This window comes from Andrographis paniculata, unplaced genomic scaffold (assembly GCF_009805555.1).
Source record: "Andrographis paniculata isolate CXL003 unplaced genomic scaffold, ASM980555v1 Contig79END, whole genome shotgun sequence".
Classification (NCBI taxonomy): Eukaryota; Viridiplantae; Streptophyta; class Magnoliopsida; order Lamiales; family Acanthaceae; genus Andrographis; species Andrographis paniculata.
The window spans coordinates 967,539-994,896 of NW_026137616.1; the positions used below are offsets into that span (position 1 = coordinate 967,539).

General features: G+C 29.6%; 3 protein-coding genes across 3 annotated transcripts; 1 reads left to right on the forward strand and 2 right to left on the reverse strand.

The window, feature by feature from the left end:
• Positions 1-2,642: 2,642 nt before the first annotated feature.
• LOC127240037 (probable lysophospholipase BODYGUARD 1) lies at positions 2,643-6,019 on the forward strand. Its single transcript, XM_051258453.1, has 4 exons — positions 2,643-3,647; positions 3,728-4,056; positions 4,530-4,741; positions 5,323-6,019. The coding sequence occupies exons 1-4, from the start codon at positions 3,011-3,013 to the stop codon at positions 5,645-5,647; spliced, it is 1,503 nt and encodes a 500-aa protein (XP_051114410.1). The 5' UTR covers positions 2,643-3,010; the 3' UTR covers positions 5,648-6,019.
• Positions 6,020-11,221: 5,202 nt separating this feature from the next.
• On the reverse strand, positions 11,222-12,703 carry LOC127240541 (transcription factor MYC1-like). The gene has a single exon (XM_051259266.1). It carries the CDS (start codon positions 12,639-12,641, stop codon positions 11,310-11,312), a length of 1,332 nt encoding a protein of 443 aa, XP_051115223.1. The 5' UTR covers positions 12,642-12,703; the 3' UTR covers positions 11,222-11,309.
• Positions 12,704-24,549: 11,846 nt separating this feature from the next.
• On the reverse strand, positions 24,550-27,044 carry LOC127240160 (uncharacterized). The gene is made up of 6 exons (XM_051258664.1): positions 26,143-27,044; positions 25,896-26,052; positions 25,633-25,809; positions 25,461-25,544; positions 25,299-25,380; positions 24,550-25,220 (listed from the first exon to the last, which is right to left on the reverse strand). Exons 1-6 carry the CDS (start codon positions 26,442-26,444, stop codon positions 24,772-24,774), a joined length of 1,251 nt encoding a protein of 416 aa, XP_051114621.1. The 5' UTR covers positions 26,445-27,044; the 3' UTR covers positions 24,550-24,771.
• Positions 27,045-27,358: the final 314 nt, after the last annotated feature.

Sequence of the window (27,358 nt, forward strand, 5' to 3'; positions counted from 1 at the left end):
TTTAAGTTTTAATAGAGTGAAGATAATCAAATTTAATTGTTATTACAATTGATTTAGATTATCCCTTAATTAAATTCAACAACTCAAAGAAAAGTAATTCTCCGTCAGTTTTCAACCTTATTTAATCACACAGAGACTAATCGATCGAATTCAAAGTGTTGTAATTTGTTTGGACACAATAAATCATGTACAATAAGCTTGTGCCATATAAAATAATTGAAAAAAAAAAGAAAATAAAATATACTTTCTTCAATTCAACTAAAGTGTGTAATATTTTTCATTATAAAAAAAAAAAAAAAATTGACATAAAATATGACGAAAAGATTATTATTTTATTAAAGTACTTTTAATTGGGATTTGATGGAATATATATTTGCATGTTGGTAGTAGATATATTGTTAGATATAATTAATTTGCACACCTTCTATTAAATATTAAACTATATTCCTTTAATATTATAATCACATTAACACATCATATCATATCATTTAATTTATATTTGTATATTTTACCATTTTAGTTTTGCGAATACACCTTTAATTAATTCCCTCTGACATACGAATAATATGATTAAAACAAGTGAAGAATAATAATAATATACATATTGGCTATGAAAATATATATATATATATAAATATATAAATAGATTAATTTTTATTTTAATTTTGTACGTATTTGATTTTTTGAATAGAAAAATAGTTTTAAAAATAATTTGTAAAAACACGCTCAGCACAAATATTTTAAAAAATAACTGATAAAGTTGACCAAGTCCAAACCCTAATTTATGGCATCACCTACTCAAGGCCTCGTAATAAATTTACTGTGGTGTATGTATATGTATGTGTATATATATATATATGTAAGTTCTTGCAAACACGATTCGATTAACACAATAGATTTCTTGCAATGGAAATTAATTTTAACCACAAACTGAGATGCCCAAATAATTATTGCAGTGCAAAGCAACCTAAAAGGGGAATTGAATTCATTTGAGGATGAAAAATAAGTGCCCACAAACCCTGCCATGAAATCAGCAAATTAAATTTAAATTCATTACAATGGTTGGTCTTAATTGATTATATATATATATATATATATAAATTTTTTAAGTAACTATTCACAGTCCTTTAGCTCCACGGCTTCACCCTTAATTCTAACCACAGTTCCCACCGCCCAATCGTTGCCAAATTGTTAAATTTTTAGTATTTTGTAATTACATATATATATATATATATATTAAACAAATGAAATTCATTCATTAAAATATATATATATATATATATCTAAGTACTAATTCCTTAATTAAAATCATTGTCTTATATAAGCTAGTACGTGGCTGTTAGAAAAAGATGGCCATGCATGTCCTGAAAAATTTTGGTCAACTTTTGTCACCTATTATGTTTTAGTATTACTCGTTGTGCAAAAGACTCTAGCAATATTTAAATTTTCTCAATAAATAGTGAAACTGTTCGAGATTTCTGACACTACAATAAGAAATTTTTTTCTACATTTTTATCTCTATTTAATATATATATATATATACTCAATTCCAAATATGAAACTGAATGCCATTAAATATTTATAAAGGAATTCTCTGAAATTTATACTTGAGTAGGAAAATTTAATATTCGATTAAATACGGTGCGGATTTTTATAAAAAGCTTAAATTAGTAATACGTGGTGTAGATTCATTAGACATAGTACGTACTGAAAACGAATCCATTAGTTTTTATGGGGGCATAAATTGACATTCATATGATTTAAGAAATCATGGGCAAGGATCAATATTTTGGATGGAATTAATTATTTAATGTAATAATTAATAAATAAATAAATAAAACAGAAAGGTTAATAATAATTAGGGCAGATGAAAGAGAGGTTGGGAGTATATAAAAGACATGTGGCTTAGACAGCCTGCAATGAATGCAAGTGGTTTGGGGGGTCACTTCCCTCTTTGAATTTTTTTACATAACATTTAATGTGGATTTGTAATCACAGATCGATCTTTACTTATGACTCATCTATCACATATGATGATGATGATGATGATGATGATATATGATGGAAATGGGATTCATTTCAACATGCTAGCTACTTTAATTTATTTCAATGCCCTAAATTTATGTTACCTAAAAACAACATCAAACCCGAAGACTTTGTAGTAGTCTAGATCTTTTTCTTGAAAAAAAGAAAAAATGAAAATGAAAAAGAAAAGGTAATTAACACATGGTCGTCTCAAGTTTCTGTAAAGAACCCAAGTTTTGGACACTTCCACACACAACCAAATCATTACACAAAACCCTACTCTACCAAGAAATAAATTAAATCACCTCACTTTTATTTTATTGCTATTAAATGGACACAAATTAAATTCACTTGCAATGCAATGAATTGCAATGCACTGTTTGTAGAAATTAATCGAAACTTTATTGAAATTCCCTTCTCTTCTAGTTTGACATAGGAAAAAAGGAAAAAGAAAAATGAAAAAACCTGCAAATGCATGTGCAGCAATGGAGGTGGATGATTCTTGGAACATAATATTACGCGTCTTATTACAATATTGCAGCAATGGCCATGGGGTGAGGTGGGGTGGGGGTGGGAAGAGGCTCAACCACCACCAACCATTTTTAACCTTCTTGTCCGTCCAGCAAACTGGTTTTAATGAATCCATTGAATTCATTATATTTCGATCTTCTTTCTCTTTTAACCTGAGGCGTGCGAGACTTAAAAGTCCCCCCCATAGCTTTCTTGACACCTCTCTCTCTCTCATCTAATCTGAATTCTAATCTCATATCTTCTTCCTCTTTCGCTCTCGTCACAAACTCCCCCACAACTACATTCCCCAAATTAAACCAAACACTCGAGGATTATATACTGTCGTCTGCATTTCCTGGTTCACCATTTCTGCTCAATTCCTTTTATGTTAAAATTATTAATTCGAGAGAGAGAGAGAGATTATTAACATTGTGTGTGTATATATATATAGATATATATATAGAGAGAGAGAGATATGGGGGCTTTAACGAGAGTGTTGAATTTTTCGGTGCCGAGAAAAAGCCTTCCGGCGGGGTTTCCGGCGCCGCCGATTTTGGTCTTCTGGGAGGGAATGGGAATCGGCGGTGGGGTCAAATCGGTACTGGCGGCGGCCGGCGGGGTGTTGAACAGAATCGCGAGCTTCATTGTCTTCATTCTTCTCGACATTCTTGATTTCCTTCTCTGCTACGCCTACAAAGCCGCCGACATTTTGATCGAATCGGAATGGAAGCCCTGCTACTGCTGCTCGCCGAAGGAGGCGATCGCCGGCGCCGGCGGCAAGATCTTCGTGTCGGAGCAGCGGGAGTCGAGGGTCGTCCGCTTGACTTGCTGCAGTAAGCTGCAGCTCGAGGAAGTCTCCGACACGCTCTACGCGAGGCCGTCGTTGGTGTCAGAGGTCTCCCAATCCACCATCGTCGAGTACTCCTCCCGGCGCCGGCGGCCGTCGTACACCACCGTGAACTCCACCGTCGTCGAAATGCTTCAGGGCCGGATCAACAGGAAGCCTCAGACCGCCCCCCGGTGGTCCGATTGCGATTGCGAAACCTGCCATTCTTGGAGCTCCTCGTCGTCCTGTAAGGAAACCCTATTCGTCAGAGCCGACGGAGCCAAAGGTAATCGATTCATCAAAAATCGAATCTTTAATTTTTAATTTCGACTCAATGCTGATTCAAATTTCTTACTTTTGGGGCAGATAACGTTCAAGAAGATGTAGTGTTCATTCACGGCTTCATTTCGTCGTCTTCCTTCTGGACAGAAACCCTTTACCCCAATTTCTCCAAATCGACAAAATCCAAATACAGATTACTGGCGGTGGATCTTCTAGGGTTTGGGAGAAGCCCTAAACCTGCCGATTCACTCTACACTTTGAGGGAGCATTTGGAGAGGATCGAAAGGTCTGTTCTTGAAGCATATAAAGTCGAATCATTCCACATTGTTGCCCATTCTCTTGGCTGCATTTTAGCCCTCGCACTTGCTGTCAAGCATCCTGCCTCTGTCAAGTCATTAACCTTACTTGCACCTGTAAGTAATTTTTTTTTATTTTTTTTGGTAGTAATTTGCAGAAATTAATTAAAAGGATAAATTAAAGCCCTATTGATTAAAACAACTTATCCAATAACCAAAATCTAATAACAGTGACAGATTGTCTTTAATTATATAGATGTCAATACATCTGGCCTAAGGTCTACCAAATCCAGATTGTGTGTGTCTCCGTTATTAGTTAAAATACTGAAATTGAATGCATTTCATCGACATGCGGCCGGGACGAAGAAAGAGAAAAATATTATATACTCAAAAATAGCTTTTTTCTCCTTTTGTTTTCTCTAATAAATCCCAACCACCCATTAATCAATACTCACACATGGGATTTAATTGCCACCATTAATGTAATAAATTACGATTTTTTTTTCTTTCTTTCTTTTTATTCATTAATTTTTGGTATTGACATAGATTTGACTTAGTAATTAATTAATTTAATTTATAATGTTTGGCAGCCATACTTTCCGATCCCAAAGGGGCAGCCGCAGCCGCCGGCGCCGGCGCAATACATGATGAGGCGAGTGGCGCCGCGGCGGGTCTGGCCGCCGATAGCCTTCGGCGCGGCGGTGGCGTGCTGGTACGAGCATCTCTGCCGGACCGCCTGCCTCCTCGTCTGCAAGAACCACCGTCTCGTCGAATCACTCGTCAAACTCTTCACCAGAAACAGGTACTACTATTACTAACAATTCTTAATTAAGTAAACCTAATTATTTAATAATGTTATGGTTGATCTTGATCTTAATCTTTATCTGCTAGGTTAGATTTTCTTGAAAGAATAGGTAATAAAAGATTTTCTATGAAAGAGGAAATATAATTGAAGGATGAATATGGAAGGGTGGGTAGGGGTACACATCTCATGATAATTTTTATGTTGTAATAAATTCCGCCGAACAGTTTCTGCTGGTAAGATTAAAAAAATATATATAAAATAAAAAAATGAATTTTTGTAAATACACATCCCATCTTCATTCTCCATTTATTTTTCCTCGAGGAATGAAGTGACGAGAGCAGCCATATTTGGATGTAGTTTTTACACTATGAGCTACTAACACGTGACGTGTAGTTGTGACAGGTTTAATTTCAAAGCTCATAAATTAATGTAATTCAATGCCACGATTAATTTCCAAATTAAGTCCTAACTACTTATAACAAGAACCCTTCCCCTTTCCATTTCCATCGACATTCTTAAAATTCTCAATAAAATTAGGATTGATGATCAATTGGATCAATCTTTCTTTCGATGTCTAGGATGAGGACATACTTGATCGAATGTTTCTTTCTGCACACGCACCACGCGGCGTGGCACACTCTACACAATGTTATTTGCGGAACGGCCGGGAAGATAGAAGGATACTTGGATGATGTCCGGGATCGACTCAAATGCGATATAACGATATTTCACGGCGAAGACGATGAACTCATCCCAGTCGAATGCAGTTACAACGTGCAATCGAGGATCCCTAGAGCCCATGTTAAGGTTGTCCAAGGCAAAGATCATCTCACCATTGTTGTCGGGAGGCAGAAGGCCTTTGCAAGGGAGCTCGAGTCAATATGGGAAAGTGCAAACGGTTAATATATATATATATAACATAGACATATATATAGTTGAGTTTTTAGATGAAAAATAATCCCAAAGTTGATGATAATATGCATGTTATGACATAATCTGAAGAGATTGGAATTAATTAATTAATTAATAATAGGGTTAAGGGGAAACCAAGAAAAAAAAATTAAAAATTTAAGGGGCTATATATATATAATTTTTTTTTTTCTGGGTTTAATTAATATTTGGATTTTTGGTTTATTGTTTTAATTTTCTTTTATTGTCGTCAGTGTAGTTGTTAGGGTTTATTGATATACATATGTTGCAATATCACTCGCCAAATATTGCTGTGGTGAAAGTGTTGTTATTACATTATGTGATATATTTCCTTATGCTAGAGAATTTTCCTACAGTTTAAATAGGGCCCTCTGTTTATATTTGTAATATTTTAAGACTAGCTAGTTTAATTTTTCTTTAAAAAAAAAAAAAGAAAGAAAGAAATTAAAAAATAGATGAAAGGTGGTGGTGATATATATTTTTATTAGAATAATTAAATTAAATTAAATTAAATGGTGTGATGCGTGATGAGTGATGAGAGTGTAGCCCAGTCTCATTCAATTACAAATAAATATAATGAGGCTGTTGTTCTGCTGTGGCTGTCCCAAAGCTTTTAATTTGCATGCAGATCAATTATATACATATATTTATATATATATATATATGAATATGATTTGATTATGAGAAAAATTATAGGTGGCGTTTATAGTGTTTAGTAATATTTTGATTTTTTTGTTATTAATTATTGAAAAATTCCAAAAGTACTATTCAAATATCAATTTTTTTTTTTTTTTTTTTGCTTTTTAAATTTTCTCACAGAAAATTTATAATTGTGTATTTTTACCAGAAATTGTGGGTATTAATATGAATGATAAAAATTAAAAGCAGACCCTCATAATTTTACTTACAATATACATTTATTCATTGGTGTAAAATTAGTGTCACTATAAACCAATTCGTGCAAATTTAATTATTTTGTTAAGACTTATCTTATTTCGCAGTTATAGGAGCCTATGTAAATTAACAAAAAGTTTTACTATAAAGAATAATATTTAATAAAAAATTAAAAAAGAAAGTGATAAATCACATAGACTCTCTTAAATGTTCAAAGATATATAGGCTTTTGTTTAGATAGCCTCAGTGCCTCACTTTGGATATTTGTAACGGTTTCCTTTGGGATTTGCCGCCTTTTTAATGTAAGTGAGCTCATTTTTAAATAGATTTAATATTATATAAATATATGTTTTTATATACTATTTATTATTATTATTATTTTAACTTATTTTATATTAATAGGAAATATATATATTTTTTTTATATATATTCCTCCCCATTCATTAATTAGCAAAGTTTTTATTTTATTATTTTTTATTTTTTTTATATATTACTCCTCATTCATTAGCAAAGTTTTTATTTTTTTATTTTAGTATGTTCAAATCAGATTTCCTTAGTATTTTTTTAAGTAAAATAATTTTTTTAACTAAATCTCAAAATATTTTATTTTTTATTTTTTTACATTATTTTTACTTTAATATCAAAGGTAAAATAGATTTTACATTACTTTATTATACTATATATCTATAAAATACTATGTTCGGCTTTAAATGTTACATTTACTTTTTTAATATTGATATTTAAATATTAATTATTATATCAAAACGTAAGTACAAATCAAAAGAAATGTGCAAAAATACTTCTATTAGTGTCTTATATTACTAATATAATGAGATTTGGACAAAAAAAAAATTATACAAATATAAAGATATTTTTAATATTAAGTACAATGACGCAAAAAGATAAATATAACTTTTAAAAACGTACGAAGAGAATACTAATTTACCCTAATTCTCGTGCAAAAATCACATAAAAAATTTGTATGTGAACAAAGAAAGTATCGTTTATATGATATAAAATTTTATTCTTTGTAAAATTATATACTCTCCCCGTTCCATTTTTATGTCTAATTTACTGTAGAGACGAGAATTTAATTAAAAAGTGTATTAGAAAAGTAATTATTATATTATAAAATTAATCATATATTAAGATAACTAAATAATATAATTAAAGTGTAAATTATATATTTTTAAAAAAATGACAAAAAATGAGACAGACTAAAATAAAAGTAATAAACGACAAATCAAGTCTTTTATTGTAACTCATCTTTTAACAATATTGTCTATTTTTTTAGATAATTTAGATTATTTTGAATATAAAATTAATTTTTATATAATATAAATATATATATTTAATTTAATATTTTTTAAAATATATAAATAAATAGTGAAAAATCTTCAAATTTTCAAAAAAATAAATAAAAATGTTACCTTCATTTAAGCAATACGCGTTTCATTCAAATTTAATTCCTTTTTAGTCCATGGATTTGTTTGACTTAAAAAATGTGTTATTAATTCTGGATATAAATTAAATTTGGTGACCACAAACCTGCTTCCACGTAGGTTATTACATTTAATGGTTGTAGATATTTTGGCTTCATTTTATTTATTATATTTCGAAATAAGGAGCACCGTACATAATAATAATAATACTAATAATTTATCGTCCTTAGAAATTTAGTACTATTAGATGATGATGTGTAAGGATGTATTTGTAATTTAAATAAAAATTAAAAATATTTTAATATTAGTATGTAATTAGTTTTATTGAAAGATAAAAATAATATTCTGAAATGAGAATGAAGACGAAAATGATAAAAAAAAAAAAAAAAACTTTAAATTGTAACGAAAAGAATATAATTTAGTGAAAGCTTAGGTCGCAAAATGTTTTTTCGAAATTTCGAAATAAACCCCAAGAAACCAATTATTTGGGTCAATAAATTCAGATTTTTTGGTCCTAAAAGTCTAAAGGAGAAAGTGATGCAGAGGCCCAAACTCATAGAAGAGACAAGGTTTAATAAAGGCTTATATAAAAAGAATTAAGGGTGTGTTTGTTTGTGAGTTTTATTTTTTGGGTTTAGATTTTTAATAGTAAAAGATTGAAGTTGAATAGTGGTCTGATGTGATATAAATAGAGGTTGATGTAATATTTTTAATGTAAGATAAATTTATAGTATAATATAAAAAAATAATTGTTTGATATAATATTTTTTTTAAAAAAATAAAATTCTGATAGTAAAAATTTGTGTTAAAAACTTACAATTACAAGCTTAAATGAGAGTTTAAAGGCTTCAAGGTTACAAAAAAAATATTTCCATGCCAAGAATATCATATGGCCTATATAAATCAGTTCTTTTGCTTTTCCATAAATGTCGAACAACATTTAATAAATATTTCTTCCTACCTATAACTTTTGCTGGTTTTTATTTATGTATGATTTTTAAAACTATAATTTAATTTCGACAATTTTATCTGTTTTGTCATTAGTTTTTTTTTTTTTTTTTTTTTTTTTGGGTGCTTTTATTAATTTATAAAAAAGTTATATTTGAAATGATGAAAATTTAAACTTGTCTAAATAAAGAAGGGAATTTTTTTGAGAAAATCCAAATTAAAGGAGGGGGGAGGGCATAGAAAGAGTTTTCCCTCGTCCAAGAGAAGTTTATCAGTTTTGTCTTATTTGATCGATTGTCCGTAAAAAAATACATCTATTTTTATTTACTTTATTCGTCCCATAAAAAAGTATCTATTTTTTTAATTTTAATCCGTTTCATAACAAAGTATCCATTTACTTTTTTTTTTTTTTATAATTGTACTATCTACCTAACATTAAAAATACCCTTACAACTTACAATATATTACACAAATGCCATTACATTTATATCACACATACTAATAAGGTTATTTTAGTCAAATCTACTTTATTCCTACTATATCCTAATATAATACTAATATTTCTAAAATTACGTGCAAAAAGCAAATGAATACACTTATGGGACGAAATGAGTATTTTATATTTAAATAATAATCATAACATTTAACGGATTTCTAATAATACCATTCAATAGATTTTTTTAAAAAAATATATAATAAACAAGAACAATTTTATTTTTCATCTAACAACTATTTTTATATATTAGATACTAGTATTATTCTCCATGCAAAAAAAACAAATGATTATATTTATAATTTACATTTTTGAAATTGATAATATTATTATATAAATTATAATAAAGATTGCAATATTATTTGGAGTTGAATATTAAGAGTTGTTTTTTTGAGAATTTTTTAAAATTTTCACTGTTAATCACATGTTTTCCATAAAAGTATATTATTACTCCATCCGTCCAACTAGAAAGTATACATATTTCTATTTTGGGACGTCCAATTACAAAGTAAACATTTCATTAAATACCTTTTTTTTTTTTTTTTTCACAAATACCCTTATTTTATATCACATCATTACTTTTACACCAAAAAGTAAAGGCAAAAATGACTATCCAATATAATTAAAATGCTATTATTTCTTAAACAACGTGCCAAAAATAAATGTATACTTTGTGTGTGGACGGAGGAAGTATTTTTTTTTTTGTAAACGGAACTTGTTCTGTTTACTTTGTATGTATGTGTGTGTACATATTTTTTTTTAATAAAATAATTGTTAAATGTAATATTTTAAAATAAACATTTAATAGTAAAAAGTTGAAAGAAACAGAAAAATAAAATAAAAGAAATGGAAAAAATGTTATAAAAGTTTAATGAATACTTCCCGAACTCGATTGTATTTATTTGTGTTCTGATATAAAATACTCCATTGAATATGTAATTAAGTAATTAATAAATACATACTGTAAATTTTAAATAGTACTATAAAATAAAAACAAAAAGATTGTAAATAAAGCCTGTGATATATGTCTCTCTCTATATTGATCAGTGGAGTGTTTATGTATTTCTTTATGATCAATTAATCTCATATAATTATAGGTTTTTATTTACTTCAGCCAAATACTGTATATATATGAAATGGTTTAATCTAAAAATAATAAAATAAACCAAATAATAATAAATAGTATATGTTATATGAATACTATTTTTTAAACATAACCATCCCAATTAATTTTCATATCCAACATCCCACAAAAATGGATGTGTCGTATACTTAATCGACACAAAAGCAGTCAAAAAATTGCTTTCAAGAATGATCCATCATGCATTGACATTATACTGTTCTTCATTTTTTATACCACTCTTTTTTTTCTTAAATTTATGTTATTACTATTATAAATAAATTGTCACTATTTTTAATTTAATTATTCAATAAATTTTTTATAATGCATAGTCTATTTTTATATTAAGAAGGCATAAATTTCAGGGACGGAGAAAGGATAGGGTGTGTTTGTTTTGTGTTTTTTATAATTTTTTAAAATAAAATATAGAAAACTGCGTAAATAATATAAAAATAATACATGAAGTATGGTAATTTTTTTGAAAAAAATGTATGCAAAATTTTTTAATTAATGAAACAAACCCATATTCCTGTACTAGTGGAAGTCCTCATGTCAAAATTTAGATAGCAGCCTGTGACTAATTACCAGGGAACCAGATTCAGACGTGCAAAATTAAAGAAACATAAATCATGAGCAAAACATGTCTTAATTAATATTTATTTATTTATTAATTTGTCTAGAAACGTAGAACAACATTAATATTACTATTATTATTTTTTTTTTATTATTATTATTAAGTCAAAGCCTCATTTTCATTAAAATAGCAGCCTTGATTGCATCCTCACTGCCAATTTGCCTTCCTTTGGGAACCCTAATGAAGACATCCTGAAACACAGTCGCCCTCACGCTGGACACGCTGGCACGGCTGATTTCCAGCTCCAACTCTCTCAGCACGCTCATCAATCTCGGACAGGGATGATCAACGTCGGGGGACTGGACACGGATCATCGCCTCCGATCCAAATATCTTCACCTCTATGTCGATGACCACATTGTACCCTCCTCCCATCGATTTGCAGGAAGAATCAATCGAATTGTTATTATTACCTGTCGTGGTACTGGTGGCGGAGCTCGATTGCGGCGGCGCCGGCGCCGGCGCCGGCGGATCGATGTCGACTTCGAGGGCTCGGATTTGGGACTCGAGATTGGAAACCTTGGACTTGAGCTGATTGATGTAAGAAACGGCGTCGGCTAGCAGTGAGGCCTTGTCCATTTTAGACACGTTGGGGACGACGCTCCGGAGAGCGTAGAACCGCTGGTTCAGCTTCTCCCGCCGCTGCCTCTCCGCCTCGATGTGGCTTGTCGCCGCCGGCGTCGTCGTCTGCTGCTCATCCCTGCAGACACGATTATTGCCTGATTTGTAATAGTAATTGTAATTGTAGTTATTGTTTCTCCCCCTTTTTCTGGTACTTTTGGTGTTAGGACATGAGTAATAGGGTTTAGCTGAATTAATGTCGGAATTGTTGCCGGAGTTGGAAGACGACTTCCCGGCGGCGGCGGCGTTGTAATTAAGTGTCCCCGTGGGATGAATCTGGGTTTGCAGAGGATTGAAGGTGGTGGTGATGAATTGGAAGAGGCCATAATCTTCCTTGATGGAATCGGAGGAGCCTAACTCGACGACACCGCAAGAAATAATGGGGACGAAAAGGAGTGTCTGAATTCCATGTAGTCGGGCTTCTCTGGCCCTCTCGGTGTTGGAGAATTGAAGCATTCGATCGCCGTGGAGCCAGACGGCGGCGCCGCTAGTGAAGGTGTGGAAAACGGCCTCGTTTGCAGCTGAAAAGGACCTGGTTATGGAGCCCATGTAGAACCACTCCGGCTGGTCATCGTCGTCGCCTCCGAAGAGCTGGCCGATCTCCTTAATCCCAGCATCATCGTAAAATTTATTATTATTATTATTAGAAGTTGATTTGGATTTGGTGTCTTGGCAATAGCCGGCGCCCCAGGAGAGATAAAGGCGGCCGAGCTCGTCGGAGGCCCGCCAGAAGATGGCGTAGCTCCACCACTCCTTCTGGCTTTGGAGGATGAATTGCAGAAGCGTGGAGATGGTTGTATCCTGCTGCTGCTGCATGCTCGATCGATCGTTACAGACAGTAAAAATAAATAAAAATAAAATTAAGTTAATAAAATGAGTAATTGTGTGGGGTGCATATATGTGGGAAGAAAAGGAATTGAATTTATAGACAACAGTAACCGCGTTCGAGGAATACGAGGGAGGGTGTCTTATCAGCTTGGTCCCTCCCTAACTCCAAACACAAGCGAATTTAACGTTGTCAGAACCGGAAAAACTGACACCATAATTTGACACGAATTTAATATCAAATAATTACATTTGGATTAAGAATTTTGATCCGATATATATATATATATAAATATATGTTGATACAAACTCTATATGATAATAAGTAGACATGTCGAATTGGTTGAGGTCTTCAACTTGAATCCGATGTGACAATTTGATTATAATATATCAATATTAATTAATATATTTATTATATATATATATGTAAAATGATTCAAATTTGATAATTAATCCATATTTTAATTAATTTAAATTTAATTTATTTTTTAAATAATTCAACCAAATTCTCTATACACATTACGTTAAAATCGACAAAAAATTAATATAACACGAGAATTCGACAAAAATAATTACATTTGAATCAAAAGTTTTGACTCAATTAAATATACGGGTCAATACGAACCTGATACGACAATAAAAATATTCAATTTGATATGAATCGACTCGTTGTCAAATGATGTCCACTCGATTCGATTCAATTGTACATACAATATGTGGGTCGGGTGGATCGATCGGAAAGAATTATTAAATATTAAGTGTGCTTTGATACGTCTATACATCTATGTATCTATGTATAGTATATTACGTATCTACAATTAGACTAGAAATAAGATGCATAATAATGTATTGATTGTTCGTTAGGCGGGTCCCATCCAGAATCCAATTTCAATGGACCCGGTTTAGACGTGCATTTGGTACTACATATTGGCTTTGTTTATAAAATATATTATATATAATATTTAAACATTTTTTACTTATAAAAATTCAATAATTAAATAAAAAATATTATTTTTTATATTATGTCATAAAATTTCATACATAACATACAACAATAAATTCATCCAACAATACCAAGTAACTAAACTCATTGTCTTTCTCTTGAAACAATGGACAACTTTGATTAGCCCACCATTGCTTTGTATGAAAATAAGAATAATTTCGGTGGAGGGAGGGAGGGAGGGAGAATATTGTAATTTTCCTTTGTCACTCCAGTCTCTTATTAACCACCATAGAAAAATTATATGTAAATGACAAAAATTAAAGGGTGTGTTTGTTTGGGGATTGAATTAGATTTCCACTGTTCATCTCATTTTTTTTTTCCCAAAAATATCAAATCAAACACCTATTTTTCATTTTTTATATTATACTAAAAATCAATTTTACATTCAAAATATCACATCAACACCTATTTATATCGGTATCATACAACTATCCAAATTCAAAATTTTTACTATTAAAATCCCAATTCAAAATCCAAATCCCCAAACAAACACACCCTTTGATGTATTCCCCTCCGTACGTGAATCACGTGAACATGGCCTAGCAATAGTGTGAACTGATCAGTTGTATATATGAGTGAATGGAATGGATCGGAGAAGAAACAAGAGTCCCTATGGCCTGGCCTGGCCTAGCTACCTACAACGGAGAGGGAGAGGGAGAGGGACCCACCTTGCAAACATTTTCTAGTCGGAAACCTTTGATTATATACTGCTCAATAATAAGGTTTAATTATTTATTTATTATATTTGTCCATCTTCAACTCATAATACCAGTATGTTATAGTATATTGTAAAGATCGATTCAAATAAGTAGTATTATATTGTAATAATCTCATTCAATAAAACCAATTAATTATAAAATGAAGACAGGGATTTATATGTAATACTTATTATTTAGAACACCCAACAGAACAGAACACAACACCTACGTACCGATCACTACTCGCCCTACCTAGCTAATTAAGCTACGTAACTAGAAATATATTAATTTATAATTAAACTAATTAACTGTTCACACATGAAAATTAACAATAATCTATCTGAAGAATTAATTAAAGAGCTGAGATCGACACACACACACACATATATATATATATATATATTGTTTTGGAGATAATATATAGACAAACTACATATGTACGTAGGTGGGATCAATGAGAGTTAATTGAATTGCAATTCCAGGCATGCAAATGCAATCAATAATTAGTAATATTGTCTGTTCAACCATATCCACATATTTATTTTTATTAATTTATATTTATATATATATATATATGCATTAAAAATTAAATGTCTAAATTAAATTAAATATCATATATTTTGGAAGAAAATAAAATTCAATGATATAAATATATGGTATTTAATTATGCACAAATGTTAATTTTTGTACAATAAATATCAACCGTTAATGTAAAAATCTGCTTAAAATGGAAGATACCGTACAGATATTACGTACATAAATAAAATCATAATAAATTTGGCAGCAAAATAAATTAATATTGTCAATAAAGGAAGTATATAAATTAATATCTTCCAAAAAAGACAATGATATAAAGATCTTGTCAATAAAGAAAGTATATAAATTAATATCTTCCAAAAAAAACAATGATATAAAGATTTTGGCAAGAAAAGAAGGTGCGCAATCAAATCTGTCAATAATGAAAAACAGATGGAAAATGAAAAGATTATAAAATCTTTTCACCCACGTGGCACTATCCGAAAAGAAAGCCAAGGCCACCCTCCCTATAAATAGGAGCCTTGGCCAATTCATTACACACCGAAGTTCATTTGAAGACTCACACAAGGGTAAGTCTCTTTAGACTCTTTGCAATGTTTTTCATTGTTTTTCGTGTCCTTCGAAGCGTTCTTCGTCGTATGCCCGAGCCGAAGAAATGATCAAAGCTCCCAAAGCCATCGAGGAATCCATCAAAGCCAATGAAGAACCTCCAAAGTCGCTCCCAAAACTTCAAGATGTTCATCGCATTCTTCGTCAAAGGTGCAAACTCGGCCCTCTTCGATCCAATAGTCAAAGGGACATGCCGCCAAAAGCGTTATGGAGCACCAAATTCCCCTCAAATGTCAAATTCCGTCGGATCATCCAAATGAGGCATCAATCCAAAGTCGACGATCAAAATCGCCAACACGGATACCAAAGTCTTCCAAAAGCCGGCGAAGTCAAACCGAAGACCAAAATCCCTTCGGATCAAAGAAGCCACCCAAATTCAAATTAAAAAAATAGATCGACCCAGGAAAAAAATAAAAGGATTCGAATAGAGAATAGGTCTCGCATATATTTAAATTAAATATAATTTATACAAATTTTGTATTTATAAAAATATAACACATTTTTTTTTTGTCTACAATATATATGAAGATATATGCATGCATGAAGTGCGTGTGAACGTGTGTGCGTATCCCATGACGAAATATCTATAGGAAGAAGCTAATTAGCTAAGTAGTAGTGTTTAATCTTCCGACAGCCTTGGCTAAATTCAAACATATAGTACTACTCATGTGCATGCATCCATTATTAGGCCGGTATCCAATCACACCTCGCCAGCTCACTGTCTCTCCAATCCACTCGGCCCCCTTTAAATTTAGGGCAACCACATCAGTGACAGAGAAACCTTAGACCATCCGCAAGGTATATTTGCTACTTTTTATTATCCATATTATTTGCTACTATTATTATCCATATTATTTGCTACTATTATTATTTTTTTCTATTTTATATTCACAACAAATATATTTAAGTTAATTTTTTAATAATTTTTTTTCATATTATATATATATATATAATTTTTTAATTATAATTATAATTTTTAGTATTATTTATTTAATTAATTATTATATTATATTATATTATATTATATTATTATTTATCAATATTTTGATTTATTAAAAAATTATGAAAAAAAATTATTATTTATTATTTAATTACATTTAGTTTTAATTTATTTTTAAATTTTAATTTTAATATGAAATTTGTATTTTTATTGTTATAATTATTATTGGTTAATTAAAAAAATAAAATATAAAAATAATAATTAAATTTTTTTGTATTTATATATTTTAAAATTTAAATTGATAAAATATATTCAATAGTGGTATCATTTTGTAGAATACAAAATATTATGAATTATAAAAAATATTATAAAATTTAAATATAACAATAAATTCAATATAATTTACAAAAAAAAACATATATAATATATATCATATATGTATATACATATATATACATAACACTACAAGATATTATCAATTTTGTAACGAAATTTTTTCGTTCCTAAATCACTTTTTCTGTTACTAATGATATTAGAGACGGAATTAGAGATGAAATTACGTTAGCTACGTGAACTTTAGTAACGAAATTCCGTTACAAATATATTTTTTTTTTTGTAGTGTAAGTGTCGCATGGCAATTGGATAATATCTCTCCATTTTTATTTTTTTTTTAAAATAGTGACATGGCGGATGATCTTAGTATTTTATACTATAAAATAATATTTTTAATTTTTTTAATATAAATATATCACTACAAAAAAATAATATATTTATAACGGAATTTCGTCCCTAAAGTTCATGTAGCTAACGTAATTCTATTCCTAATTCCATCTCCAATGTCATTAATAACGGAAAAAGTATATTTAGAGACAAAAATATTTTATTACAAAAATAATTTTTTCTTATAATGTATAAGTCATACATATATAGTTAATGGAAAGGTTATGGTGCCGCTGATTTTTAAAATCATCACTCATAAAATAAAATAAAAAAATACAAGTCTTTATTACAAAACACAAGTCTTTATTACAAACAATATGTGTTATTGTTTTTAATAAAAATTTGTATTATTTATTTATAATTATACTATGTCATATAAGTGTATATTGTATGCTGAAATGAACTATAAATATAAATAATATGTTGTCATTATGTTTGGCCGCTATCTCAGCACTGTAGTGGATTTTTGTGAGGTTGCAAATAAATTCTAATGTGGAAAGGAATTAAGAAAACTCTCTCTCTCTCTCTCTCTCTCTCTCTCTCTCTCTCTCTCTCTCTCTCTCATTGCTGGGGCGATTATGGTGCTACTTGGAATTAAATGAACCCCCCAAAATGTATATTAAAAAATATATATAACCATTGAAATTTGTACAAATTAAAGAAATCTTAATACTTTTTTTTTTTTTAATTTAATGTATCATTTTAACTATTTTTGTCTATCTACCTAAAAAATACATACTTTTAGTTATAGTATAAATAATAATATCTACATATATATAAAATACTTTTAATTTTTACAAAAATATTTATTTTTTTATACAAAACAAAAATATTAAAATTATCTTACATACTTTTACTAATAAATAAAACATTAGGAATATTATTTTTTTTATCTACTAAAAAAAATTACATTAAGAATTAGGATAAAAAAAATAAGTATAGCATACTTGTAAAATATGAACTGTAGTAACACTCTATATAACATAAACTATATAAATTGAAGTTATGCATAATAACTAGTGTATTTTATGCCATGGGCAGCCTTAAACTTATGTAGTAAAATGGGGTTTAGGGTCTGTTTCTTAAACGACACTATTCCTTCTAAGTCCATACAAAAGACAAAGATAATATTTTTGAAGGTCAATGGAGCATAGATACAATGACGAAACCAGCTTTCGAATTTTGGGAGGACAAAATTACGGTTTCCTCCTATCGATCCGCCACTGCATATTTTATTTCTCTTTAACCCATGTAATAAAAAAAAAAAAAAGAAACGAAAGAGAAGAAAAAGAAAAGAAAAAAACACAAAAGAAAAATAGTACTTCCTCTGTCTCATAATTAAATATTCATTTGCTTTTTGCATGTAGTTTTAAAAATATTAGTATTATTTGAATGTAGTAGAAATGACTAAAATAATCTTATTAGTATGTGCGATATAAAGGTAATGATATTTGTGTAATATATTGTAAGTTGTAAAGATATTTGTAATGTTAGGTAGATAGTACGATTACTAAAAAAGAAATAGATACTTTGTTATGAGACGGACTAAAATAAAAAAATGAATACTTTGTTATAGGACGGAGGGAGTATAATAATTTAAAATTTTAGGGGGTAAATTGAATATAATGTAGTATTTTTTATTTTATCATTAAAAAATTTTAAAAAAATTAAATTTGGAAATTTTAAAATTTATGGAAAGCAAATTTAATATAATTGTATTATTTTTTATATTTTTACATTAAAAAAAAAATCAGGGGGGTAATTGCCCCAAGTCCCAATATTATTTTTGCATTCCAGTATTTACTTTGTTATCAAAGACTTTTTATTATTGTAAGTCAATCATGTTTTGAAGAGTTGACCCCCTTTTTATGTTGTTAGAAACAGATTTGATCAAACTTCATTTTTCAACAATATTTTTAATAAAGTAAATTTATTAAAATAAAATTTTTATTCAATCGATTAAATTTGCCACGTATATGAATTATTCATTATTAAATTCATTTCATATTTGTTTATTTATTTTTATCTAATTACATCATCCTAAATCTTTTTGATACATATTTTTTATATGAAATTTAAACAATGTTGATATTTTATTAATAGTAAATACAAAATAATATATTTAAATGTCATTTTTGTCTTTACTTTTTAGTAAATACTCTCTCCGTCCAACTAGAAAGTATACATATTTTTATTTTGAGACGTTCAATTACAAAGTAAACATTTCATTAAATACTTCACTTTTTTTCACAAATACCATTACTTTACATCACATCATTACTTTTACACCAAAAAAACAAAGGTAAAAATGTCATTTTACTACTTTTAACTACCCACTATAATTAAAATACTATTATTTTTTAAAAACCGCGTAAAAAACAAATGTTTACTTTGTGTGTGGACGGATGGAGTATATTTTAGTTTATATATAAAAAATAGTGGATTTGTTTGCCTATATTTTTTTTCCAATACTATATGTAATATATATATTGTATCCTTTCACAAATATCAATATTCAATATAAAATAGTATTATTTTTTATATTATCGACACAATTAAAAATTCAATCTTCACAATGTTGGGACCAAACATCATAACTCGAATACGAGTGGATGTGGAGTAGTGAACGCGAAGAAGGTTGATTTGGAGTTTCTTCGCAACAGTCACGAAACGCGACCAAAAATTGTTGGATTGAAAAGGGTCGCTGAGGAGGATAAAATTTATACTTCACATAAAAAATATTCTTTCAAATTAAAACACAAAACAACACATTTATTCTCAAAAAATATATTTAAACAAACTCTGTTTGTTCAGATTTTATTATTTTCCAAACATTTTCTCAACACAACTAAACAAAAACTTTAATACAGTATCATTTATTTTACTTTGCAACATTTATTACGCCATAATCTAAATCCTAATGATGTAAGAAATTTTCACTTGATATCAATACGTGATAAAAGAGTATTTGACTTTCAGTTGACATACAATACATCAACTATTTTTGTACCTTTTCACGTTTTTATTATGGACTGATTCCAAACACATTTATTATTATTATTATTATTATTATTATTATTATTATTCAAAAATTGTCGTTAATTATTGGATGGTCTGCCCACCTTGTAGTCGATCGAGCAACTTAGATAAAGTGGTCCGACTTCTACAAACTTACTTGGAGTATTTAATATTAAAATGGAATAGAGACAAATATTTGTTCAGTTATAAGTAATTTTAATTAAAAATCGACATTATATTTTCAATTATTTCCTCGGTATTTTTAAATTGGAGATCATTTAGGATTTTTTATTTCTACTTTTTTGTGAATAACAATATATATGTATATATTTAAATATTTCTATTTTTATAAACTACTTTATATTAATTATGGATAATATAATTTTATTTATTTATTTATTTATATTATATAGAGATATTTGTATAAAGTAGTATATACATTAAATCTATTTTATTAAATAAAGTTCTTAAAATATATTTTGAATTTAATATAACGGAGTGCGCAACTGCACCTAAAAATCGTCGAATATCCTATAGTATGGGCCATTGCCTTATATTGTCTGGATCAACATTTGACACGTGGCACTAAATGCTCACGGTGGCTATGATTTCTCTGACTGTCCAATTGCAAACTTGGCAACACCCGCTACATTCAAAATAGATATTTATTGTGCGCAATGGATGATCTGGTTTTATGGTTCAAATTCTTTTACGTTTTAGATCACTTGTCACACATGGTTTGTCTAATGTGATTTGTTTGTCGGACCTAATTTGCAAGGTATTAGGTTTAGCCGAAAATTTACCCCTTTCGAGGCCGTTTAGTATAACTTGCCTTATTAGATCTAATTTGCAAAATATTAAATTCGATCAAAAATATATCATATATTTTCATATAGCAATGGTGAATTCTCACATAAAAATAATAATAATAAATAAATAAATAAATTCATTTGTCCCCGCGAGCATGTATTAGGTGATAGTTCAAATAAACAGATTTTCAAAGTTATAAAAATATATAGCAATTTATTTTATTGAAGATGTTTTTAGAGTTTTTTTCTTTTCTTGTATAAAAATTTTACTTTTTCTCATCACTTAAATTTACAATTATTTTTCTTTAGTATCAGTAATCTAAAAACATTTTTATTTTCTTTGTTAATAAAAAAATTATACTCCCACCGTTCAATTGAAAGGTTATCATTTTTCATTTTCGTCCGTCCCAAAACAAGGTTATCATTTTTTAATTTGGTAATTGTACTACCTACTTCAAATAATAAATATCTTTTCAACTTACAATATATTACACAAGTTTCATTACTTTTATATTACACTATACTAATAGGGATATTTTTATTTTTTTTTTACTACAATCTAATATAATATTAATATTTAAAAATATTCGTGCAAAAACCAAAAGTTACTCTTCTAATTGGACGAAGGAAGTACAATTTTTTTTTTTTTTTTTTAATTTTGTCATAAAAAGTAAACAATAATACTAAAAGATATATTTCACACTAGAATTTGTACCAAAAAATTTTAGCATATTTTTAGGTGACGGCCGAGTAACATTCATTTTTATTTTTTGAAACTATTTTATGTAGTAATATTGATTTTTTAACAAAATATCATCATATATATTATTTTTTATATATAAATAAAAATAAAATACAAACTAAAAGAAATTTTGAAAGATGTGTGAGTATGTTTTAAATATGATTTGAAATTAAAATTAACATTATTTTTTTTATATATATAATTTTTAATAAAAAAATATTATTATTATTTTTTATAAAATATCATATTAAAATATTATATTAAAAATTGTTAAAAGCTATAAAAAGTTGAATTAATTAAGATATATATTTAATGTAAAGTAATGAATGTTGGATATATTATTTTATAAAGAAAAATGTATTTCTGATATATTATTTTCAAAGAAAAATAAATGTTAAAATTAATATTTAAAAAATAAAAAAATGATGAATAATGTTAAAAATAAATTTAAAAACACATATTTCCTTCATTCACACGCAAAGTAAATATTTAAATGATATTTTTGCCCTTATTTTTTTGGTGTAAAAGTAATAATGTGATATAAAGTAAAAAATTTTGTGAAAAAAATAAAATATTTACTTTGTAATTGGATGTTTCAAAATATAAATATATACACATTTTATTTGGAGGGAGAGAGTATAACATATGTTGATATGTTTTTGGCGCAATGGTAAATTTAGTTATTAGGACATAAAAAGTGAGTTTACTTTGTTAAGTGTAGACTTGTATAGATACACAGTAGTCATTTATAATGACGTGGACAGTCTTTGTAAAGTCAAATTACTTATTAAATTATAATCAATACATACATATTATCTGTATGTATGTATACGTTAAGCTGAAATCTCGGCAGATGTGTTTCTTGGGGTTAAGTTTGAAAAATATTTGTTTGAGTTTAGTATTAAAATAATATTTAATAATTCTGTTAGAAGAAAAAATATTTTTTTATTGAAAAACGCAGCAAAATTCAAATAGTAAAATCTACAAAAATCGGTCTAAAGAGACATCGACAGTCTTTGTAAAGTCAAACTACTTATTAAATTATAATCAATACGTACATATTATCCGGATGTGTGTTTCATTTGATTGAATTTGAAAAAATAATATTTGATTGAATGTTTTGTAAGAGAAAAAAATAATATATTTTTTTTAAATACAGAGTCCAAATAGTAAAATTCGAAAAAATTGATCTAAAAAAACAAACTTAACTTATGGCATTATTATTATTATTATTATTATTACTATCACATCTAAACTAACTACTTTAAGATGAAATTGAGTTATGTAGGAGTTTTTGAAGGGTGTTTTCTTTTTATAAAAAAAATTAAAAGAAGTTTTAAAATAGTTAAAAGTATTTGATGCGGACGTAAATATATGTTATTTACAAAGAATTGTTTGGTTTGGATTAATGTGTAAGTGTGTGGTTTGAGTTTTGTTAACTGATGATTTGATATGATATTTTATTAAAACAATAATGCATCAGTTATTGAAGTTTCTAAAATCTTAAAACAAGAATAAATACCCCTAATTAAATTTTGAATATTTGAGTCCGCTAAGAAGATTAATAAAAATAAATATTTTATTGAAAATCTAAATAAAAAAATTATATATTACAATTAAAATACCTTTTAATTTTTATATAAATATAAAATTAAAAATATCAAAATTATTTTATATATTTTTTCTCTAACTAATAAAATATTATTACTTTTTCGTATACTACAAGGATCCAATTAAAGAATACATTCATGTGCGGCCGAGAGATTATAATGTTTTAAATTAAAAATAGATATTTAATATGATATTTTAAAATTAGTTTCAATGAATAATATTAGAAGTTTTAAAAATATATATTTAAGTATTTTTAAAAAAATTATATTTCAATAATAAAATATATTTTTGTTGTCCACTTAAAATATGTATATTTGTTTTTTGTACGAAAATTATAAATTAATGCTACTAATATTTAAATGGTAATTGATGATATTTTTTTTTTTTTGTAAAAACAATTTTTTGCCTTGTAATGCATTGTGATCGAATTTTTTAAAAATATATACATATTGTTAGTATATGAATGAAAACAAAAATGGAGTATAACATATGAATATTATTTTTATAAATAATAAAATTTTATATAATACAAATAAATAAATAAAATATAGATATTATTTATGTTTTGAGATAAAATACATCTATAAAAAAATAAATAATTATTAATGTATATAAATATATTTATTTATTAAAAAATAAATATAAATAATTGATTTCAAGTAAATTTATATAGGGTGTATTTGTTTGAAGTTTGAATTTTTTTCATTAAGTGTTGAGATAATATTTTGAATAAAAAATTAATTTTTAGTATAATATAAAAAATAAAAAATAAGTATTTGATCAAAATTTTTTTGAATAATAGAAATTTGAAGAAGTTTGATATTAAAAAAAAAAAAAAAAAAAAACTATCCATAATGTAATTTGCAAAGAAAAATAGTCCCTCCGTCGGGAACAAGTGTGGCGTTTGCTTTTTTTATTATATAAAATAGATAATATAATTACTAAATTAGAAAATGATAACCTTGTTTTGAGTACCGACTAAAATGAAAAATGACAACATTTCGATCAATGGGAGTGAGGGAGTATAATAATCAAAGAGTAAAGTGCCAATTTGAATCCAATCCATAGCCGAACACAGAAACAGATGAAAATTAATTAGGTAACTAAAACAAGTATATGCATTTTATGAAGTTAATTTGGGCCTTCAATCCACAAACTGGGTTCGAACATTGTAATAATAAGTTCAAATAGTTGGTATACTCTAACTTAGGATGACGTGGCAATATAAGAATCATTGAAGGAATCTTTGCTCAACATGGAGACAGACATTACAACCCTACCGAAGCACAGTGAGAGTTTAGCACTGCAAATCTCCATAACAAAGAAGCAAATAAAGCATCGTCATCATCTTCCAATGGAGGATAAAGACGAATACAATTCAATTACAAACTCGTACAATCCGAAAACTCTCGATTGACCCAACCCTGTCTCATGTCATAACCTTCTACCATTGTTCGCAAATCGCCGGGCAACCCCGAACACAACGGCCTTCGTCAAGAGTCCCCGATCGAGCGTGCAGGCGAGAGCGATAGCCCCGCCGAGAATCAGCATCTTCGGCACGCCTTTTCCCGACCGTTTTGGACTTTCGACGCCGGCGACAATCGGGGCCTCCGACAACATTGACGATGACGATGATTCCAAATAGTCGACGCTGACTTTATTGTTGATTTGAGCCATGGCAGCGCTGCGCGATAGCGACGACGATGACGATGACGATGCCCTGTGCTTCTGATAGGCCCGCAATCCGGGGTCGATCTTTTTCACCGCACCCCACATTCCTTGCCGGATTCCGAGCTTCGCGATCTCCCGCGGAATCCCCATGTCTTCGTGGTGGAAGAGCAGCACCTCGCACGCAGTCATCCGCCCGTCCCTCTTCGATTCAGCTGAAAAAATAAAAAACATATATTTTGTAAATAACAACGACGAAAGAAATCGATAATGCGCGTCCACGAAATCGATACCTGCACGAATGCACCAGCTGGAGTAGTACAAATCGACTCGCCTCGGCTTGTCGCGACGCGGAACAGACGAGCACGGAACGCCCTGTCACGCGAATTACAGTCAGGACAACAACGTAGATTTGCGTTAATGTCGAATTCGGTAGCTAGCTAGCTATGTATTACCTTGGTTACGCAATAATAAGTTCGGTTGCACTCCCATATCCGGCGACCGATAATGTACTCTCTGTCGCTGCAAAAGAAGGGGAACTGCAACGAAACGATAACAAACAATGCCATCAATTTCATCGCAGCAAAAGTCCTAAATTTATATCGAAAAGTGTCTAGCTCCCCCAACCTTGCGCACCCACTGAACCACCATTGTCCCGGTGGCGCGGCATTCCTCGAGAACCTCGAAGTGCGAGAGCATGTCGTCCCACTTCAGTCGAAACTCATCATCCCAAAAGAAGTCCCTCAGCATTTCAGGCGTGGCATCTTCATAAATAGTTCGACTACGATACTGCGGCGGTCCCGACTACAAAAACAGAGCCGATAAACATTCTTACAACATAGCTGCACAATTCGAACATTAAAAACATCGATTTGTGATCAAAATTGTACCACAGGATCTCTTCTCCAGGCCTGGTAGCTCATACCGGAAGTAGACCTGTCCATCATTTGTATCCACGCCGGGCCGCCGTCTTTCTCCTCGGCTAATCTGTGCAGATGTCTCAGGTCATCGTCATTCACCAGGCCCGACAATATCGTCTCCGTCGAACTGAACAGATATACACAAATCAGCTTATTAATCAATCATCAGAAGAAAATTAAAATTTTAACACTAAATTCGAATCTTTTTGCAGCAAACCTGTAATGAGGAGTGGGAGCTGAGGGGAGTGACGAATGGTTCTTGTCAATCCAGGAGAAGGGCAGCTTGAAGGAGGTGAAGCTTAAAATGGATTTGATGGGGTCTCCAGACTTGGCAGAGGAATCCAAATTACAGCCATCGACATTGAAATTGTTAGCCCATTTAGGCTTCCATACCCACCCAACCAAAACGCCCAAAAAAATTGAAATCCAGATGGGCAACATGAACACAATCAGCTCAATCACCACATCTCCGATTGTGGGTTTTTGCAGGATTTCCAGAAAGGCAGCAATTAACGCCATATTTACAAACCACAGCCTATTTAGGGCAAAGATACCAACCAGATAAAGATTCAGCCTCGATTACTCGAGGGCCTGTTCCCCCACAAAAAAAAAAAAAAAAAAAAAAAGGAGAAGAGTAAAAGATAGGGTTAGAGAAATGCAGAAAGAAATACGATTGTGGGGTTAGGATAAATCCAAAAGAGACAAAGAGAAAGGGTAGGGATAATAAATCCAAAAGGGAAAATCGTGAGGAAGAAGATCTAAATATGGCGAGAGATGGAGGCGGATAGGATAAGGATGTTAGAGATAAGCGGTAGTCGAGCGTTTTGCTCGGATTGCCGTAGGACCAGTTATTTTTATTTTTTATTTTTTGGGTTCGATCGACTCTCCTCACCTCACGCAAATTGCATTTGCACCCAATCGATCTAACGAACAAACAAACAAACAAACAAACAAACCAGAACCCTAGATTCTTAAATCGATTTCCTCAAAACCCAGATCCACGAAATTAATAATTCCCCCAAGTTCTTCTGCAAAACCTAGAGAGGAAGGAGAAGATCGAACTATAGATGACGAACGAATGAGTCAGTCAGAATTGGGTGGTTGGAATCTATTGATTATTCGTATATGTATGTATATATATATACACGCAGAGGGGGTTGGGGACGTGGATGGGGTGGTCTGTGTGGCAGGCAGCCGCGTTATGGTGATTTCTTTCCGTCACGTTTTTTATGGACTGATTAATAAGATTTCGTTAATGTTGACTATGGATTTGCAATTATTACACTGTTTTTTTTTTCTGAAATTGAGGAAGAAAGAAGAAAATGAGGACGAGGATGATGTAAGATTGTGCAGATGGGCTGTCAGTGTGGTTCGTCGGTGCCTAGGAAATGAAGCAAGCTTAATGATTTTTATTTATATAACACAATATGTAT